The 16,780-nt window shown below is 41.6% G+C and overlaps 3 protein-coding genes and 1 long non-coding RNA gene across 18 annotated transcripts; 3 read left to right on the forward strand and 1 right to left on the reverse strand.

Moving 5' to 3' along the window:
* Window positions 1–1,376: 1,376 nt before the first annotated feature.
* LOC144037715 (uncharacterized) lies at window positions 1,377–5,556 on the forward strand. Of its 2 annotated transcripts, XM_077549425.1 has the most exons (3): window positions 1,383–1,521; window positions 2,679–2,735; window positions 2,807–5,556. In XM_077549425.1, exon 3 carries the CDS (start codon window positions 2,880–2,882, stop codon window positions 4,029–4,031), a length of 1,152 nt encoding a protein of 383 aa, XP_077405551.1. In that variant the 5' UTR covers window positions 1,383–1,521; window positions 2,679–2,735; window positions 2,807–2,879; the 3' UTR covers window positions 4,032–5,556. The 2 variants fall into 2 exon arrangements, with proteins under 2 accessions (XP_077405550.1, XP_077405551.1); XM_077549424.1 differs by lacking the exon at window positions 2,679–2,735 and having other exon boundaries at window positions 1,377–1,521.
* Window positions 5,557–6,301: 745 nt separating this feature from the next.
* LOC144036839 (uncharacterized) lies at window positions 6,302–8,967 on the forward strand. The gene is made up of 2 exons (XM_077547740.1): window positions 6,302–6,422; window positions 7,562–8,967. Exon 2 carries the CDS (start codon window positions 7,579–7,581, stop codon window positions 8,641–8,643), a length of 1,065 nt encoding a protein of 354 aa, XP_077403866.1. The 5' UTR covers window positions 6,302–6,422; window positions 7,562–7,578; the 3' UTR covers window positions 8,644–8,967.
* An 886-nt stretch (window positions 8,968–9,853) lies between these two features.
* On the forward strand, window positions 9,854–12,643 carry LOC144037496 (uncharacterized). Its single transcript, XR_013288927.1, has 3 exons — window positions 9,854–10,064; window positions 11,183–11,252; window positions 11,962–12,643. It is a non-coding gene; the product is annotated as an uncharacterized LOC144037496 (long non-coding RNA).
* An 812-nt stretch (window positions 12,644–13,455) lies between these two features.
* Window positions 13,456–16,359, reverse strand: LOC144037809 (uncharacterized). 14 transcript variants are annotated; one of them, XM_077549611.1, is made up of 16 exons: window positions 16,092–16,359; window positions 15,801–15,830; window positions 15,687–15,725; window positions 15,536–15,576; window positions 15,344–15,395; window positions 15,206–15,253; window positions 14,895–14,958; window positions 14,806–14,820; window positions 14,625–14,716; window positions 14,451–14,565; window positions 14,297–14,375; window positions 14,147–14,228; window positions 13,957–14,070; window positions 13,795–13,871; window positions 13,657–13,722; window positions 13,456–13,580 (listed from the first exon to the last, which is right to left on the reverse strand). In XM_077549611.1, exons 4-11 carry the CDS (start codon window positions 15,558–15,560, stop codon window positions 14,319–14,321), a joined length of 468 nt encoding a protein of 155 aa, XP_077405737.1. In that variant the 5' UTR covers window positions 15,561–15,576; window positions 15,687–15,725; window positions 15,801–15,830; window positions 16,092–16,359; the 3' UTR covers window positions 13,456–13,580; window positions 13,657–13,722; window positions 13,795–13,871; window positions 13,957–14,070; window positions 14,147–14,228; window positions 14,297–14,318. The 14 variants fall into 14 exon arrangements, 8 of the variants coding, with proteins under 8 accessions (XP_077405737.1, XP_077405735.1, XP_077405736.1 ...); XM_077549609.1 differs by adding an exon at window positions 15,908–16,011 and having other exon boundaries at window positions 15,536–15,725; XM_077549610.1 differs by having other exon boundaries at window positions 15,908–16,359.
* Between the last annotated feature and the right edge of the window lie 421 nt (window positions 16,360–16,780).

Below are 16,780 nucleotides of genomic sequence, written 5' to 3' on the forward strand. Positions count from 1 at the left end.
TTCCGGAATGGAACACAATCCACTTCCTTATTGTTGTTGCCTTCCAAATTGTTCACATTTGAAAGCAAATTCCCATTAAGAAACAATGTGAAGTGAATGAAGTCACTCCAGGCATTAAATAGTCGTCATTAACCACGCAAGCTGTGTTTTCAGTAACACTTAAACAAGCATAAAATGTCTAATTTAACAAACTAATCTATGATCAAACTAAATGAAAGTAAAACGAAACAATGGAGAGAGAATCAGCTAGTTCTGGAATGAACAAAGAATTCTTATAATACTATAAAAATAAATAAAAAATTAAATGAGATATTTATAATTGAAGACGTATTTAAAGCTTCTCAATCACGTATCCTGTTTAGGGAAACGAGGAGCTGAAGCTGATCCCAGCTGTCATCGGGGCCAAAGGTGCAAGTGACTACACCCTGCACATACAGACCCGACAACCACATTCATTGGGAACTGAGGCAATGTTTTGTTTTTGATGTCACGCAAACATTTGTGAAATGCGATCGGTGCGTATGCGCATCCCGAGCCAGACTGAGACACATTAGTACCCAGATCATTCGCCGGCTGGCTGAAAAAGAGCATTAAGCGACTGCATTGGGAGCGCTGTGTCTGGTAACCATGGTTAAGTGCATGGGTGGGGGGCGGCGGGGGGGGTAAGAGCCGTCACACGGTTCAACGTGCAGATCTTCTCCTGGTGGGGTCGGCTCTCTTTTCCTGCAGCTACATTTGACCGCCTCTATTTGAAGATGTCTGGCTTTGTTCTTGTAATGGACATCTGTTGCCGATATTGTTAGCCTGGTATATCGGAACATTTTCAGAAAACGGGGGGGGACTTGATTCAACCTTTGGGATTACCATGACCTGGATGATTGAGAATGATAATCTATACACATGTTTAAAAATTAAGTAATAATAATAATTGGATTTTTTTTAATTGATGTAGTGGCAGTAATTATTAATTACATATATACATTTACGTTACATAATAATAATTTATATATATATATATATATATATATATATATATATATATATATATATATATATATAATTCAATTCATAATTATAAAATTGTGCTATTTTCGACTTTGTCTGACAAAGTTTTACACTGAATGTATTCCAATGCAGAGGATAAACAAAAATACCTATGTCTACAATTGTGTACATTCAACTTGCAGGATTTTTTTTTCCTATTTAGGAATATTACAATAAGTTAATTAATAATAATAATTGAAAAAATAAAACATTTATTGTCATTTGTTGCCTTAAATTTTTTTGTTCGCTTTTGTTTAAATAAAAAAAAGGGGGGTAAATGGGGGGTCGGAACGTGAGTGATGTAACATGTTCCTACTCGGATCGATTGTAATGGACGGACCGCCGGAAACGACAGCAAATTTATTACCGCCGTCACAGCGATAATATTTGGCGCATATTTGGGGGTTCCGTGGACGAATCTTCCATGCGAATTTTTGTGCAAAATCAATTCCAACACATCTTTGGGAAACTTTAAAGGTAAGCGTGCCGGCGGTCGGTCGAGCGTGATATTTCAAATATTTGCTCGCCTTCGCGCCGCCGTCTATTTTGAAACCGGCTATCGCCTGGAAAACAAGCCTCTCCGAAAAGCATACTGATTGTTTGCTGTAAAATGATGGACTTGATTGGTCGGTTTTCTCGGCGAAAAATTGCGCGGATTTGGGCGATTTTTTTCGTTTGGTGCGTTTAATATTCAGAGCGCGCTGAAAAAAATAGATTTTATGTGGCGCGTGGTGTTATTATTGTGAAGGATAATCGGCACTTTGGGGAAACACTTGAGTTGTCGCTACGCCTTCCCGCCATTTTAAGAGTGGTGTCCAGGAAGTAGCCGGGGCCCTGATATACACACCCTCCCAGCAATAACGACGGCAGTAATTTACTAAAACGATTTTTCCGCTTCATTTTGCATATTTTACATCTAAAAAAAATATTATTGTAATATTTTTGGCTTTTTTTTGGGAGTATCTTATTATATTAACGAGCCAGCGTTTGTGTCGTTTTCTTAGAGGGAAAATGGCAACAATTGTGAAAAGAATACATATTTAAATGACTGACTACGTTTTATTAAACGTAAGATTTATATGTTTATTACAAATATATGATACATGTTCCGTATATATATTAATTTTAGTCCTAAATAGTTTTATTTAAACACTAGACAAGTGTGCAAATTATCCTACGCTGAAGTAGTTTATTTTTAAATCAATGTGATTTTAATAAGAATATTGTGTAATTATGCTTCATGGCAAAAAGAAAAAAATCTCAAATGGGGCTACAGTCAGTAATTCTTATAGATTGTATAGAATATTTAAAGTAAAATATGTTTTGTTTTGGGATTGTAAATCAAAGACTTGCACATGCTTCTTTTTTTTGTATCCCTGAAATCTTACTGATCAACGGTTTAAAAAATAGTCAAAAGTGCCTCAATTTACCGTGCGTTACGCAAAATAGCCTGCAGAGGGCAGTGCCATTCATCGTGTACTCAGGTTGCCATTATTTATAGTAGCAGAGGGCAGTGAGCAAGACTTTAATTAAAAATAAATCAAATGAATGTAAACACAATTCTTGAAGTTACAATTTTAAACTGATTGAGATGTCAAATTGCATTCACTGAGTAACGCCACACCCCCTTCTAGCTCTTGCCTGCTCCTTTCTTATGAAGAGTTGTTCCTTCAATGATTCGTCTATTCATGGTAGGGCTTTGCATATAAGTGCTTCACTGTAATAAACAAGCAACGCCAATATTTGAATTTATGCTTCACAGGTGTCAATTTAATTGCAACGGTCGGTGCGAGGAAGAAGAGCTGAAAGTGGTTGAAATCAGCAACGTAAATCTCATGGAGATCGTTTCAGGCATTGCCAACAGCAGCCCTACGCTGGGCTTCGAGAACATGAGTGCTGGCGAAGATTGCGTGCCCAAGAAGAGGGGCCGGCCAAAGGGCTCCGCCAGCAAGCGCTTAGTGGAAAAGGCGGCCGACAACAATGCCTCGGACGCGCCCAAAAGGGGAGTAGGGCGTCCCAAAGGGTCCGGCAAGCGCAAGGCCGAGAAAGTCACAAGCGAGGATGAGAGTGACGAAATGGGGCGAACCGATGACTCGGCCAAAAAGGAGCCTCGTGTCGAGCTAGACAAAAACTCGCCCAATGGCATCGCCACCCCGCGGGGCCGAGGAAGACCGAGGAAAAGCAGCGCCGAGCGGCGACGAGCACCCGCCACAGACGGCGCCAAAAGAGGGCCTGGCCGACCAAAAGGCTCCGTCAACAAGAAGCCCGCCATGTCTGTGGCGCTCTTCCAAGCGGGACGCCCCCGCAGAAAGCAGATCCCGCCTTCCAGGCTGGTCATGCGCCTCCCCCGAAAAACTGGGAAGCGCGGGAGACCCAGGAAAATACCTTCCGGGAGGGGCCGTCCCAGGAAGTACCCTCTGCCGTCATCGGAGGACTCCAAAAAGAGAGTGTGGAAGCCCCTCGGGAGACCGAGGAAGCACCCGATCGCCGGGGCTGCAGGGGGCGCTCCGGCCGTTCGTCGGGGTAGAGGTCGTCCGCGTAAGTCGGATGTTGTCAAACGTCCCAGGAAGCACCCGTCGGACGAGCCCGCTAAGCCCAAAGTGTGGAAGCCCCTCGGGAGGCCCAGGAAGTATCCTCTGGTGGAACCGCCGGAGGGAGTCCCCGCACCCCCCCGCCGCGCACCGGGCCGACCGCGCAAGTCCGAATCCAAACGAGGTGCCCAGCACCTGCGCAGCCCCGCCTCCACGCGCCCTCCGTCGACGCCCGGTGAGGATGGCGCCCCGCGCAAAAGGGGACGGCCCAAGGGCTCCGGCAAGAACAAAGTCCAAAGCGAGGCTCCGCCAGACGGCAACCCCTCGAACCATTCCGACGGCGCCGAAGAGGAGCGAAGGGAACAGGAGGCAGGAGAGCGCCAGGACGACGACTCCGCCCAGCAGCGGGAAGAAGACGCTGCCGCTGAGGAGGGGGTGGCGACTGCCCAAGAGTGACATCACCGGCGCGCTTAATGAACAATCCGTCACTGGTAGGCGAGCGACGTTGTAGTCTGGTAAGTTAGATAACCTTCGACTGACTAACCCTCTTTTCTTTTTCACCATGTCTTACTAGAAAGTCTTCAACTTTGCTGTTTTTATTTTTTAATTTTTTAAGACTTCTAATTTCTCCACTTGAGTTCTCGCAGAATTTTCTAGTTTTTTGCGTGACATCGCTCGATTCAGGCGCTTTGGCTCCCCGGCGAGCACGAGGACGAGGACATAGAATACTGTAGTGACAACAACAAAAACATGCGTACAAGTCTTTGTAATCTTTGACTTTTTTTAACAGCTAGAAGTCCTTGCTAACTCCTTTGTTAGCATTGATTATATTAAAAACAAAAAACAAAAAATTAAAAAAATCCCCCCTCCAACACACATCTTGCTTTTAACCCCGATGACTGTAAAAGGTTGATGTTCACATTTGGAAAGTGTCGATTTTCGGTTCCGTGCGAACTCGCCTACGATGTGATACTTCACTGTGTGTTTTGTTGAATTCCTTATTAGGAAGAAAAAAAAAATCATACTTTGTTAAATGTTTTTGTGCTTTTTCTTTCTCCATTGTTTTGTAGTCTGGTGGATAACATTATGTGTCGTATGATTGCAATTTTTTGGCTACGTTCACACTGCAGGGTTCGATTTTGATTTTTTTTGTGTGTGTCAAATTCAATCTTTTTATGTTGTCGTCGCACTTTTTGAAAACAAACTTTTAATTGTGAACGGAATGTATTTACTGATGTAAATATGATGCGTTGTTTCAAGTGGGATTACATTCAAGTCAACTTATAACATTGACACTGTAAAATGTTAACCTTGCCAGCAAGTTGAATTCTCGCAGTATTATGAACCAATCAGGCATCGTTTAGGGCGGGACAAAACCCAGCGCTGCAATTAATTATTTTCTCGCAGAATTAAGTAGCATTTCCTTGTTGGATTTGAAAGAGAGAGAAAATCCAATTGTATTGTTCACATTGCATGGAAAGAAAAAAAAAGTGTCACATACGGCAAAAAATGAAAATTTACCTGCAGTTTGAACATAGTCTTACTTCAATTCGGTTTGTTTTTGTTCATTGATAGCCAAAGCTTTGAATGTACCTTTTTATTTGTATTTTTTTTTATTTTTGGGTATTAGTCTCATATAGCTTGATTTATAAAAAAAAAAAAAAAAAAAGTTCTCTCTCACTTTCCTGCCATGAAGATTTCTTCCTTTCTATTTGGACTTTACCCCCACCCCCTTCCCCCAATTTTTTTTTTTAAGTCACATTAGTGCATACTCACCTTCAATCTTTGACATGTAGCTGTTAAATATTTTTCATACTGTCATGATTATGTATTTTTTTTGTTTTTGCTTTTAATTGTTGGGTCTTAAAGTAAAACAATCCAATTCCAACCCATAAAATGAAGCTATTTGGATTTTCGTGTTTTTGACAAGAAGCCAATTTGTAAAATATGCTCTTGAAATAAAATGTTGACCTTGTTTGCATTTTGTGGTTCACGTGTGCGTCTATGAACTCGGTGAAGAAGAGGAAAAAAAAGGTAAGTACTTTGAAAGGTGGCCTACTCATCTGTTCGTTGCATTTGTGTTATTGGAAGTTAGTCAAATAGTTCGTTTCTGAGATGAATTTTTATAACGTGAGTTGGAATGACGTCACGCTGAGACAGACAGCTTAAAGTATGGACTACATCCCTAAGGGCTTGTCAAAATCAGTGGTAGCTCGTTTTGCTAATATCACCAAAAAAAGTCTCACTCATGCCAATAAAATTATAACTAATATTGTATGTATATATATTTATATACATCATATATAAAATAAAGTTACTACTACATACCAATGCATAATACGCGTGTACGCAAGTAAAAACGTTATGTACGACTTTATCATTTTAACAATAATTCTCGTTCTAATGATAAAATTATGCTTCTATGTTCGACTTGACAACGGTCTACATTGACTTTATTCTAAAGTGGAAGTTTTTATAAATAAATTTAAAAAAACATCGCATCATCTTCGATTGTCTTTTTTGGGTAGGTGGGCGTTCAATTCAGTTTGACCCCCACCCCCCTTGGAATATTACAACTATTTAATTAATTAAAAAAAACAACAACAATGTTTTAATTTGTTTCCCTAAAATGTAAATTCAGTATGTTCGCTTTCATTTAAATAAATTATTTATTTTAAAAGAAAGTAGGAATCAAAGTGACGTAACATGTCGTTCCTACCCGGATAGATTGTAATGGACGGACCGCCACAAGCATTTTTTTGGGGGGGCGGGGGGTTCCGTCGACGAATCTTTCAGGCGAATTTTTGTGCAAAATCAATTCAAACACATCTTGGAGACACTTTAACGGTAAGTGCACCGGCGGTCGGCCGTGCACGATATTTTGAACGGTGATATTTGCTCGCCGCGGTTGATTTGGAAACCAGCTATCGCGTAGGAAAAAAAACACGCTCTGTAAGATTGTTTGCTGTAAAATAATGGACGTGAGTGGTCGGTTTTCTTGGCGCAAAACTACAGATATGAGCGATATTTTTTTTTCGTTTCGTGCGTTTAATATTCCGTATAGATTTAACGTGGCGCGCAATGTTATTGTGAAGGATAATCGGCACTGGGGGAACACTTGAGTTGTCTACGCCTTCCAAACATTTTTAAGAGTGATGTCCAGGAATTAACAGGGGCCCTGATAAGTGATAACACATCTTCCCAGCAACAACGACGGCAGTAATGGAATAAAACGACCTTTTCGCTTAATTTTGCATGTTTTGTATCTTAAGAAAACATTATTGTCATATTTTTGGCCTTTTTCGGGTGGATTATAATTTTTAATGAGCCACCGTTTGTGTTGGGGACAATGGCAACAATAGTGAAAACAGTAATGGTACATATTTAAATGACTGACTCCGCTTTATTAAATGTAACGTTTATATAATTGTTCAAAAATATATATTCATTATTTTATTTAAATACTAGGTGAGTGTGTAGATTATCCTTCATTTAAGTAGTTTATTTTTGAATCAATGTAATTTTAATAAGGATATTTCTAACTGATTTATTGCAAAAAAAAAAACAATAACTTAAATGGGGCTACAGTCAATAATTGTATAGTTTATTTGAAGTAAAATATGTTTCGTTTTTGAATTGTAAGTTAATGGTTTGCACGATGCTATTTTTTGTATCTCTGAAATATTGCTAAACTGTTTAAGAAAAATTGAGCTAAAAGTTACAACTCGTCTTGCATTACGCAGAAAGGCCAGCAGAGGGCAGCGCTATTCGTGTACTCAGGTTGTCATTCTTCATAATAGAAGGAGGGCTATGAGAGACATTAATTTCAAAAAGTGAATGTAAACACAACTCTTGGTGTTAAAAGATTAAACTGATCAATAATTTATCATTTAGACATCAAATTGCATTTATTGAGTAACGCCACACCCCCTTCTGGCTCTTGCCTGCTCTTTTCCTATGCAGACTTTTTTTTCTTCTTCTTTCAGGTGCCAATTTAATCGAAATGGTCCATGCGAACGGCAGGGAGGAAGAGCTGAAAATGGTTGAAGAGCAAGGCAACGCTCCGAGCCAACAGGAGTCCAGCGAGGACATTTCTGCCAGCGTCCTGGTGAAAAGGGGCAGGGGACGACCTAAAGGTTCCAAGAAGCCGCAGATCAGCGTTCCCGACGTAAACCTCACAGAGATCGTTTCAGGCATCGCCAACAGCAGCCCCGCGCCGGGCTTCGAGAACATGAGCGGCGGCGAAGATCGCGTGCCCAAGAAGAGGGGCCGGCCAAAGGGCTCCGGCAGCAAGCGCTCGGTGGAAAAGGCGGCCGACGACAATGGCTTGGACACGCCCAAAAGGGGACGAGGGCGTCCCAAAGGATCCGGCAAGCGCAAGGCCGAGAAAGTCACAAGCGAGGATGAGAGCGACGAAGTGGGGCGAAAAAAGAAGCCTCGCATTGAGTTGGACGGCGATGACAACAACTCGCCCAACGGCATCGCCACCCCGCGGCGCAGAGGAAGACCGAGGAAGAGCAGTGCCGAGCGGCGAGCGCCACCCGGCCCCAAAAGAGGGCGGGGCCGACCAAGGAAGCATCCTGGCGCCGGAGCTGCAGGGGGAGGCCCGGCTGCTCGTCGGGGCAGAGGTCGTCCTCGCAAGTCGGATGCCGTAAAACGTCCCGCCGCCTCGTACGACGGACCCCCGCGGAAAAGAGGTCGTCCCAGGAAGCACCCCTCACTCGCCAAGCCCAGAATGTGGAAGCCCCTCGGGAGGCCCAGGAAGTATCCTCTGGTGGAACCTCCGGAAGGAGCCCCGACCCCACCCCCCCGCAAACCGGGTCGACCGCGTAAGTCCGAATCCAAACGGGGCGCCCACCTGCGCAACCCCGCCTCGATGCGCCCTCCGGGACGCCCTCAGTCGACGCTGGGCGAAGACGGGGCGCCGCGCAAAAGGGGACGTCCCAAAGGGTCCGGCAAGAACAAAGTCCAAAGCGAGGCTCCGCCGGTCGCCGTCGCCGCCACCGGAGAGGAGCGAAGGGAACAGGAGACGGGGGAGCGCGAGGAGGGGGCCGCTGCCCACAAGTGACATCACAAGTGTCCAAACGGCGCGCTTGATGAACAATCCGTCGCGTGCTGTCACTAAGGGATATTTTTAGAATTGATTATTCAATGGAATAATCCGGTAAATTGTATTACAAAAACATTATTTTCTCCTGATTATTGTTCATTAACCAATGATTGCTGTTTATTTCGTATTGTTAAGTGATTAAAAAAGCTGGATTGATTTTGTAATTGTAGGAGCCATATAGTACCTTTGGTGGTCTCTTCCTGTTTTGGGCACATGGTGAAGTAGTACAATCAAATATGGCAAATAAAAATTGGAACCATTACACTTTTTAAATGAACAATAGTACACAGAGTTGAGTAAAAACAATCGTTTTTTTATCATCATTAATAACATGAGGAATCTATTACCTATATACAATAGCTCACCTTTTATATTCAATCTTTTAATTAATGTCAAGTATAATGAATATATCAGAAGCAGTGCCGTGCAAAATGCTTTTAGCAGACTGCTGGTTGATTTAATACATTGCTATTTTATATATATATATATATATTTTTTTTTTATCATTTATGTAGCAGCCAATATAGTTAGAAGTAGCCAAATGTCATTATTTTATGGGTCAGACAATACTTGACATATTTTAAATTTAAACGAGTTACACTTCGTAGTGATCTCTGGAGCAGGTGCATACATATCGTCCTATGCAGTAACTGATTAAACGTGGGTTTTAAACATCACGTTACTTTCTGTTCTAATCACTCTTTTACGGAATTAACACAGTCATATGAAGTTATGCTACCTGATGGTCATAAACGGGGGGGAAAGTGCAACACTCTTACTTTGAAGTGTATCCCACCACTTCCTGTGTGACACTTACGTTCAGACGCTGCACGTTTGTAAACGTTGCAACTTTTTGGGGGGTCCATATTAGGTAAGGTTTTTTTTTCTTTATTAACAAATGAAGCTTACAGAAAAATTTAAACATACCACTAAGCGGTACAAAAACAAAACTGAAAACCAACAACAGAAAAACAATAAAGATCGGCTTAGTCTCTCCAAATGTACATTTATGAATGAAAAACTTTGCCATAATAATCAAATTATTCAATATAAATTGTTTTACCTTATTGTCCATTATTACTCCAAATTTTACATCAGTGTAAGTTAAAGACACAGTGCCCTAATCATTAGAAACAGCCCATATTCAGCTGCGACCCGGAAGTTAAACACGGACCGGAAAAGAAAATGAGAAATTGTTTGGTTTGGCGGTTTTTTTTTTTGTTTTGAGCACATGGCCGCCTCCAATTCACGTTAGTAGCTAATTTTGGATTGTTTACATGCACAGAGGCGTCCACACTAAAGGAATGTTGTCTCTACGTCGGCTGCTGCCCGTCTACCTGCACGTCACCTGAAGAAAAGTGGCGACGTGTTGGGAAAAGGTAACTCGTGCTCAACTTTTCCACGTTTTTATTGCATGGTCCTCTAAAAGTATTTTTTTTTAAAAGAACCATCGTTTCCTATTTAGCGATCAAATAACGAGACACGATACTATTGTCCAATGCAAAATGTGTTTATTAGTCTACTTGTCCAAAACGTGAAAGTGTGAGATAATAATAATAATAATAATAATAATAATAAATACCAAAAAAATAACAGCAGGATTCAAGAAAATCAAGTTTTGAGCATTTGAAATGTTCTAATGAGTCAGTATTCCTGATGCCTTGAGGAATTAGTTGATGCTGCATTCGAGGATGGTCAGAATTTATACCACTTGCTTTTTCAGTTCCGACCTGAAAGTGTTTGAGGCGAAAGTAAACAACCAAAAATGGTGGATAGTGATAAATGTGTCCTTCTATTTTGGTCCTCAAAACTCATTTTGACCTCCAGCAAACTTGCCTTCTAGCAAATTTTACTTCATTTATTGTTGTTATCTTATATCATTAGCATTTCATACAGTTCACTAGTTCACCGTATAATTTCATCCAAGGAGATAGCGGCATACTCTCGCGTACGTTGTTTTACGTGGCGTTATGTCGAATATTTATGAATGAAGAAAGCTATCTAGTTTTATACTCGTGTAAATTGTGTTTAACCATTCACGGTCTGTGCTTCCAAGTGGGTCGCCATTCTAGAGTGACGTCACATTGTAGTCCGTCGGTGAAGTCGGGGTACTTACCCCCCCCCCCCCCCACACCGACGTGAGATTTCCGAGTACAAGGGGGCATTCCCGATTTCCGATTATCCTCGAATGCAGTATAAGTTCCAGAGGGCGGGGCAGCAGCGGTTGGCGAAGGCGCGGTCTTGTGCGGGTGATGGGCGTGGCTTAGGTTGGACTGCGCTGACCTGCTTGCTCGTTGCATGTATCCACTTGCATTCTATGAAAAATCATCAACAGGCAGCCTGTGTTCAAAACTTCAATAATATGACATTTATCAAGTAGTGACGCGAATATTTAGGAGTATTTCAATTGTATGAAATCCTAGTATTTTATGCAAATTGGCACATACGATATGCAAATGAGCATTACTCACCGCTTCCGTTTCTGTTTTCTTGACAGGATCGAGGCCGTTTGGGACATGGATAGGTCTGTGCTACAAGCATGCGATTGGAAAACTGCTTTTCGACAGGTGCGTGTACTTTTTTTACACCGAGGATGCCATGTTGTGTGCTTGAGGTGTATCTGATGCCACTTTGCCATTTGTCAGTGCACTTGATGTACTTAGACACACACCAGAACAACATTCAATGGTTCTGGACATGTGCTTTTTTTTTTTCCTTTTTTTTTTTTAATCACATTGGTGTGGCCCAAATGATTGAAAAATATATATATATATTTAGAAAATATAAACAACTTACAAACAAAATAAAAACAACTTTTTCAAATATATTTTAAACAATTTTTTTAGGTTGATAGTATGTTGCCTACTTATTCAAATAAATACTATTTGTACAAAAAAAAATCTCCCCAGGAGCATTGCATGATGTACATGTTGTGTGGTTCCACGTGTGTTGTACAGTGTATGAATTGCGTTTGGCTTATAGAGAGATGGGTCAGCCAGGCTATTAATGGATGTGTGCTACTTTGACTGCACATAGAAATAGTACAAAAAAAAAAAAAAATTTGCTAAAAATGCTTCTGCTTTTACTGATGATTCCACATGCTAACATTTGTTAATGATTTTTAACTGAGTTATTTTAAAGACAATTTGGCATCAATACTCACTGTGAGTTTTTTTTCTCTCCTATTTTTGGTTGAGCTAGGTAGCATCGGACTTAGCTGTGTTGTGAGTAATTCGATTTGAATGAGCATCACTGACTCCTTTTGTTTCCCGACAGGATTGTAGGAGGTCTTGGACACACACGCAGCCAACAGACTCAAGACTTTTGGGACATGTCGGATGGTTCTGCGCTCCATTGACAGCAAGCTGCTTGTGGACAGGTGTGTGCGCTATTTGAAGGCAAATGTTGTGTGCTTTTGAGGTATGTGATGTCACAAAGCCACTTTTCAGTGCGCTTGAACCTCCGCTTGATTTCCGACACACGCACAGCAGAACATCATTCAATGCTTGTGAACGTGTACTTTATGAAATGACATTGTTGTGGCGAAATGATTGAAAATGTTTGGCAAAATAACACAAAGGTCTTTTGAAATCAATCAATGGATGCTATTTTTGCCCACTTTTTCAAATAATGCTATTCAAACAAATGTCCAGAAGCATTGAATGATGTTCTTGTCTGTTAGTGTGTTTGTTGACTTTCGGAGATGATGGCTCGTTTGTGCTCATGTGACATCACACACACACACACACACACACACACACACACACACACACACACACACACACACACACACACACACACACACACACACACACACACACACACACAACATGGTGCCGTGTGCTGCTGCTTCCATGTACAGCCTGTCAAGCAGTCTTTGTAACTTGAGTCCAACATGAAATGATTGCTGTGTCCCAAAAAGTGCTCGTCTCAACTCAAATATATTGTTGAAGTAAAATGAGTGTCTCTGTGTTTGATTTCTAACTGCGCTGTGCTTGTATTTTCAGGGCCTCGAATGGATTGCACGTGGATTGTTCTTGAAGACGTTTGGTCTCACGTTCGAGCTGGCTTTCTGGCTTCATTTTCAAGGCCAGATGGCGGGATTTTCAGCATGAATCGAGGAAGCCTGCTCGGACCAGGGGCCAAAACATCTTCAAGAACAACCTGAACAATCCATTTGCAATCCATTCGAGAGCCCAAAAAGGCTTTTTTGCTTCAACATGTTTCAAAAAAAAAAAAAAACACACACACAAAAAAAAGTATGAATTTGCATAACTGGCCACACCCTCTCTGAATTGACCAATCGGCTGGTTGCATGCAAATTAATTTGCATAACTGGCCACACCCTCTCTGAATTGACCAATCGGCTGGCTGCATGCAAATTAATTTGCATAACTGACCACGCCCTCTCTGAATTGACCAATCAGCTGGCTGCAAACCCACATTTATGGCCTTATTTGCATAAATCACACCTACTTATGCAAATATAGACCTTTCAATTTGCATAAACCACGCCCATTTATAAGCCAACCAATCAGATTCCTGCACTCATTCCAGAACCCACCAATCAGATGGCTTCCTGCTCAATAATTTGCATAACCATGCCCACCATGCAATTTGGCCACACCCCTTTATTTAGCAAGAACTTTGTTTATAAAACTTTTCAAGAAAGGTTTTTTTAATGTTACAAGAAGAGTTAAAAGTTGAATTTTTTTAGTTTTTTTTTGCACAAGACATGTTGAAATGACAATGAAAAAAAAGGTAAAGATGTTTTGTTTGAAGTTTTTTATTTTTTAACACCACAACTTATAAAAAAAAAAGTTGTATGACTTGATTGCTGCCTCCTTGTGGTCACCAGGTGAAGTTGTGAGCCAGCGGGAGCAGATCGTGCGGACCTAAGACAAAAACTACATCAGTGAGTCAAGTCAACTTGTTGCACAGCAAACGTTTTTGACATATGTTGAAACTCACCAGCACAGAAGGGGATCCGGGGCCAAGCGCTCACACTGCCAGAAAGCCCGCCATGTTCCTCAGCGCCTGCAGCAGAAAAACATTGAGGAGAAGCTTGCCGAGTTTCAACATTCAAAACATCCGACATTCAAAGCTTACCATCAACTTCAACTTTATGGCTACAATGCAGCTACAATGCAGCAACAAGAACACACGTGTTGGACAAAAGTCACTGCCTGGTCAAGTGGATTCAACAAAGACGTCAGTGTTTTTATTTTTTTTTTCTTTAATGCAGCAAATTTGACAGAAGTTGAAGCCCACCAGTGCAGAAGAGGACCCGCGACTTGTTTCTGGACTGTCAGTGATGACGCAGCTGCATTCACAGGAAGATGACCTTGAAGAAAACATTGAACAGTGGGAGCAGATCGTGCGGCCCTGAAACAAAAACGACATCAGTGAGTCAAGTCAACTTGTTGCACAGCAAACGTTTCTGAAATATGACGAAACCCACCAGCACAGAAGGGGATCCGACAACTTGTGGGATTTGGGCCAATCGCTCACACTGCCAGGAAGCCCGCCATGTTCCTCAGCGCCTGCAGCAAAAAAAAAACATTGGAAGACAGAGAAGAAGCTCACCGAGTTGACAACATTTAAAACTTACCGTCAACTTCAACTTGATGGCATCAATGCAGCAACAAGAACACGTGTTGGACAAAAGTCACCTCCTGGTCAAGTGGATTCTACAACAAAAAAGACGTGTTTTTTTTTTTTTCTTCTTCTTTAATGCAGCAAATTTGACAGAAGTTGAAGCCCACCAGTGCAGAAGAGGACCTGCGACTCGTTTCTGGGATTGTCAGTGATGACGCAGCTGCATTCACAGGAAAATGACCTTGAAGAAACCATTGAACAGCGGGAGCAGATCGTGCGGCCCTGAAACAAAACGACATCAGTTCGTCATGTCAACGTTTCTGAAATATGATGAAAGTCACCTGCACAGAAGGGGAACCGACGACTCTTGTGGGATTTGGGCCAATCGCTCACACGGCTGCATCGCCAGGAAGCCCGCCATGTTCCTCGGCGCCTGGCAGAACAACATCGAGGAGAAATTTGCCGAGTCGACAACATTCAAGCAGATGGCAAAAATGTTGCACCAAGAACACAAGTCACTGCCTGGTCAAGTAGAATCTACAACAAAGAAAAAGGACGTCAAGCGTTTGATTTTTTTTTATGTAGCAAATTTGACAGAAGATGAAACTCACCAGTGCAGAAGAGGACCTGCAACTCATTTCTGGGATGACGCAGCTGCATTCACAGTTAGATGACCTTGAAGAAAACATTGAGGTGACCTTTCACTTCTTTGCAGTTTGGCAGCAGACGAACCGAAACACAAACAAGAGATGAGCAACCAGTCCAGCTTATTAACATGTCAACAATTAAAAAAAAAAAAAAAAAAAAAGGGGGGGGGGAGTGGTTGAGCTTTTCCAGGGCCCAGACAGGCTTCGGCATCATTTAGGGAACAAAAGCAGAAGGAAAAACAAGGTTAACATGTCGGCACAAAAGATAAATGTACCTTTTGAGGGTCCCGAGTGAAGCGCAGTTCAATGCAGCTTTGGGGAAACTACAAAAAGAGAGCGATGTTCAAATATATTTATCAAACGTTAACGTCAGCCATTTTGTTTTGCAAGCATGCTCAAAACCAGCCTCGTACACGTTTCTTGTTCCTCGGGCAGCTCCGGTTTGAGTCAAAATGCCGTTTTTACCTGCACACATACAAAAAAGCAGGACGTTAGGAATGGTCAGTGCAAGTCATGTCCTTAGCCTCCTTTAGTAATCTTCGCCATGTGCTAAAACAAATTAAAACATGATATCACAGTTTAACGTGTATGAGTGTTTGTCTCACCAGTGACGAGAACAAAGCTGGGCATCGTGTCGATGGCTGGGCTGAAAGACACGGTAACATAATATAGTTAGCTTTGAAACATGCCAGTGTAGAGAAGGGGAAAAAAAAGTATTTCAAAGCCATGGGCTAAAAGGTAGGGGAAGTAAACAACTTGATTTCAAGGGGAGTCCATTCGCTTCAAGATGCAAGCCTGTGGACAAGTTGAAAGAAAGTTAAGAGTTGATTTTCACTGAAGTTGTTAATGTACAAATGCTGGCAAATTTACCTTCTGCCAAACTGTGTTTTTCTCCAGATGCTGGAAAGGGAAAAAGCACTTCGTGTTACTCAAGATCTTCTGTTTAATAACAACATTTTAACAAGTACTTTACTTACCGCGAGCATTTATTTCCAAACATGTCAAATAAATGCGTTGGTGTCATTTTAGCACGCGGTTGACGTTAATTGACCACGTTTGAGCAAACATTTTAGCTAGCATGCTAGCAAGGTGTTTGCAATGATGAAAAAATGAGCATGTTAAAAGTTACAACTACAAGTGTAAGAAGAATCTTAAACAAACCTCTTGTCAAAGCTTTTGGTCATCTTGTCGAGATGTGGCGAACAGCAGGCGGAGGACGTCGACGTGATGCTGGCGAAGAAAGAAAGATCGCTCGTTCAATTAGTCACAGCTTAAATAGGTTTTCGGTAACGACGTCATCACGTGGTGTTTTTTTCTTCAAAAGCTTTATTTAACCAAGAGAACAAAAAAAAAGGTTTTCGACTGCATTCGGACAGAAAATCCTGATAAAATCAGTAAAGTTTTTGACGGTATTCGAACCCCGCTCAACCGTTCCAGAGTCCATGTCGCTAACCATTAGCCCAATCACTTCTTCCACTTCCTGTCCCCTATGTCATTATTATACCATAAAATGAAAATGGCCAGCCGACTAATACACCCTTTAATTCTATGAATAGAACCCAAAAAAATTTGTCACAGCGGGGAAGTTGGCCGAGTGGTCAGTAACAAAGGTTATCGTAACCACAGACCTTAGTTCGATTCCAGTTCACTTCATTTTTTATGAGATTATTTCTCAAATGATAGAAAATAAATGAAAGGGCAGGAATCGAACGCGTTACCACCGGTACGGGAGTCGATATCTCATTACAAGTGCCACCTGATCACGTTGCTTTCACCAAAAATTCATGAAGGTGATGAGTAGCTTCTTCCGAACTCAAATTACTGTACGAACTCGATAAAATTGGCTTTCT

Source organism: Vanacampus margaritifer, chromosome 17 (assembly GCF_051991255.1).
Source record: "Vanacampus margaritifer isolate UIUO_Vmar chromosome 17, RoL_Vmar_1.0, whole genome shotgun sequence".
NCBI lineage: Eukaryota > Metazoa > Chordata > Actinopteri > Syngnathiformes > Syngnathidae > Vanacampus > Vanacampus margaritifer.

What these genes read in the sequence shown, in the direction of transcription:
- LOC144037715 (XM_077549424.1), top strand. Translation starts at nt 2,880, where the DNA reads ATGGAGATCGTTTCAGGCATTGCCAACAGCAGCCCTACGCTGGGCTTC.
- LOC144036839 (XM_077547740.1), top strand. Translation starts at nt 7,579, where the DNA reads ATGGTCCATGCGAACGGCAGGGAGGAAGAGCTGAAAATGGTTGAAGAG.
- LOC144037809 (XM_077549611.1), bottom strand. Translation starts at nt 15,560, where the DNA reads ATGCCCAGCTTTGTTCTCGTCACTG. An exon ending in GCCCGAGGAACAAGAAACGT is followed by an intron (nt 15,254 to 15,343) that starts GTACGAGGCTGG and finishes CTCTTTTTGTAG; the next exon opens with TTTCCCCAAAGCTGCATTGA. An exon ending in GCAGGTCCTCTTCTGCACTG is followed by an intron (nt 14,376 to 14,450) that starts GTGGGCTTCAAC and finishes TTTTTGTTGTAG; the next exon opens with AATCCACTTGACCAGGAGGT.